Genomic DNA, 2,780 nt, shown 5'->3' on the forward strand with positions numbered 1-2,780 from the left:
AAAGCGCCGCCCCTGGCCCTTGGCGGGTGGCGGGGGCCCCTCAGTCCCGCTGCGCGTCGCGACGCCGGCGGGGCGGGCCGGGTGGCGGGAAGACGCCCCGCGCGCGTTTCGCCGCTCTCTCCCCCATTGGCCAGTCGGGCCCCAGGGGCGGTACCCTGAGCGGCTCTCCGCCGGGATTGGACGGCAGCGGCCTGGGGCCCGCCTGCAGCCCGGGGCTGCGAAGGCTGGAGCGAGCCAGGCGGCCGCAGGTCGCGGCGTGCTGGAGCCGGGAGCGGAGGCGGCGAACAGGGATGGCCTGGGCGGGCCTCGGCTCCCCGCGGCCCTGCCCACCCAGCTCGCGGCTCCTCCTCGCCCGCCCGTTTCAGGTCGCCCCCTGGTCCGAACACGGGGGCGGGCACTCCCCTCTCCTCGGATATGGGCTTTTAATGGCGTCATGCCCCTACCCAGATTGTGCTCCCCTCCTCTCAGACCCGAGCCCCTGATGGGACTGTTCCTCCCTTGCAAATCTAGGGTGCGCACTGCCGCTCACTACAGCCTTTCCTTGCGGCGCTGACTCCCTGCTTTCCTGTCCCCCGCAGGTCTGAGATCTGGAGCCTCCCGCCCTGCGGCCGGGGCCGAGCAGCCTCAGAGCCGCCTTTGCGCTCGCCTGACCCTCCCAGGACCAGACCGGTTTGTTGGGGGTCACCGTGATGGAGAGCTGAACACTCCCCACCCCACCCCCACCCCCCCCCACGATTGGCACCAGCCTCTCACCTGGAATCACTGAGCCAGCCCCTTGAGAGGTCAAGAAGCAAAAGTCAAGGTCTCTGTAAATCAGAAGCCAATCCCTGTCCCACCCCTCCGCCAATAACTGGAAGAGACAGGAGGAGTGTCACAGGGGAACTTTATTGAAACATGGTCACACCCAGCAGACACACTTTCCCTCTCATCCTGGGCCTTGCGCTTTCTCTCACTCGCTCTCGCTCGCTCTCTCTCTCTCTCTCTCTCTCTCACACACACACACACACACACTCATCTCCACACAGTCCAGCTCTCAGCCACAAGGGTGGGACACTCCTCAATTCCTAAGATTCAGAGGCAACAGGGGGCGGGAGAGAGGCGGGGGTGGGGGGAGAGGTGGCCCGGTTGGCGGTGGGAGGGGTGGAGGAAGGGCGCAGAGAGCAGGGGTGGGTGGGCTGACCGCTGGTGAGGAGCATCGACGGCCGCAGGAAGAGGGGTCCCCCTGGCTCCAGCTGGCCTCCGCTCTGCTGGTCCCTCTCTCGGAGCTCTTGTGAGCCGGGGAGCAGAGCATCCGGGGAGAAGGGTCGGGCCTCCCACCCCGTACTAGTCCTCTCTGCCACGGGCGGGGGCGCTGGAGAGGGCAGGGGCGCGGCAGGGAGGGGGCGGGCGCGGCTCAGCTCTGGGGTTCCTCGGGAGCCTCGCCCCCCTCCTCCCCGGCGTTGTCGGCCGTCCACAGCGTCAGGTTGTCTCGCAGCAGCTGCATGATGAGGGTGCTGTCCTTGTAGGAGTCCTCGCTGAGGGTGTGCAGGTCAGCCATGGCCTCGTCGAAGGTGGTCTTGGCCAGCGAGATGGCCTCCTCGGGGCTGTTGGCGATCTCGTAGTGGAAGACTGAAAAGTTCAGCGCCAGGCCCAGGCGGATGGGGTTGGTGGGCGGCATCTCCTTCTTGCTGATGTCCATGGCCTCCTGGTAGGCGGACCGGGCCGAGTCAATGATGCGCTTCTTGTCGTCACCAGTGGCCACCTCAGCCAGGTAGCGGTAGTAGTCACCCTTCATTTTCAGGTAGAAGACCCGACTCTCGGCGTCACCGGCCTCCTTGATGAGGTGGGTGTCCAGCAGGCCCAGCACTGTGTCACACACGCCCCGGAGCTCAGTCTCCACCTTCTCCCGGTACTCTCGCACCTCCGGGCCCTTCTCTTCCGAGCTCTCCTCGTTGCCTTTCTGCTCGATACTGGACAGGACCCTCCAGGCAGCCCTCTGGCCGCCCACCACATTCTTGTAGGCCACTGAGAGCAGGTTTCGCTCTTCGCAGGATAGCTCCTCACCCTTTTCCACGGCGCTCTTCATGAAGGCTGCCATGTCCTCGTAGCGTTCGGCCTGCTCTGCCAACTTGGCCTTCTGGATCAGACTGGCTCTCTCCATGGCTCTGGCGACAGACACAGGCGGCGGGCTAACTGGCTGCCTTGAAACCAATGCCGGATTCTGTGCCTCTCCTGCTGTCTGCCTGCCTTTTGGCTGGGTGGCCTGGCCTCGGAGAAGGGTGGGGAGGGACAGAGGGCGGGGCTGGGGCCCGGACCTGCCTCCCGCTTCTCTTCTCTTCTCCCCACACCCTTTCCGGCTTTTCCTTAAAGGTAAAAGGCTAAGATGTGGGGTGAGTCATCAAGGCAGTCAGCAGGAGAAATCCGGCCCCACCTGCACAGACACCTTTCCAGGCTCCAGGCTGCCCCCTCTTGTTCAGGGCTTCGATTTACATGGGTGCCCACAGAGCGGCCCCACTTTCTCAAATCAGATCTTCCTTCCTGGTGTTCTTCCAGGGGCTGAGGGTTCTTCAACCAACGGGCCGCTTCAGCCTGGCTAGAAGCCACGAAGCCAGGTGCAGGAGGATGGGGTTCCTAATCCTATCAGGTACGTTTCCCAGCCTTGCTTCAGGGGAGCTAATTACGTTTAGGGAGGGCTGTGGTTTCCCAAGCACCTTCACGATTGAATTTAATCCCTACCGTGTCTCTGCGAGATGGGCCAGACTGTGACTATTACTCCCACTTTAGAGATGGGAATGCTAAGG

General features: G+C 64.0%; 1 protein-coding gene across 1 annotated transcript; it reads right to left on the minus strand.

The window, feature by feature from the left end:
• Window positions 1-803: 803 nt before the first annotated feature.
• Window positions 804-2,250, minus strand: SFN (stratifin). Its single transcript, XM_058718490.1, has one exon. The coding sequence runs from the start codon at window positions 2,138-2,140 to the stop codon at window positions 1,394-1,396; it is 747 nt and encodes a 248-aa protein (XP_058574473.1). The 5' UTR covers window positions 2,141-2,250; the 3' UTR covers window positions 804-1,393.
• Between the last annotated feature and the right edge of the window lie 530 nt (window positions 2,251-2,780).

This window comes from Neofelis nebulosa, chromosome 2 (assembly GCF_028018385.1).
Source record: "Neofelis nebulosa isolate mNeoNeb1 chromosome 2, mNeoNeb1.pri, whole genome shotgun sequence".
In the NCBI taxonomy this organism is placed as follows: Eukaryota; Metazoa; Chordata; class Mammalia; order Carnivora; family Felidae; genus Neofelis; species Neofelis nebulosa.

What these genes read in the sequence shown, in the direction of transcription:
- SFN (XM_058718490.1), bottom strand. Translation starts at nt 2,140, where the DNA reads ATGGAGAGAGCCAGTCTGATCCAGAAGGCCAAGTTGGCAGAGCAGGCC.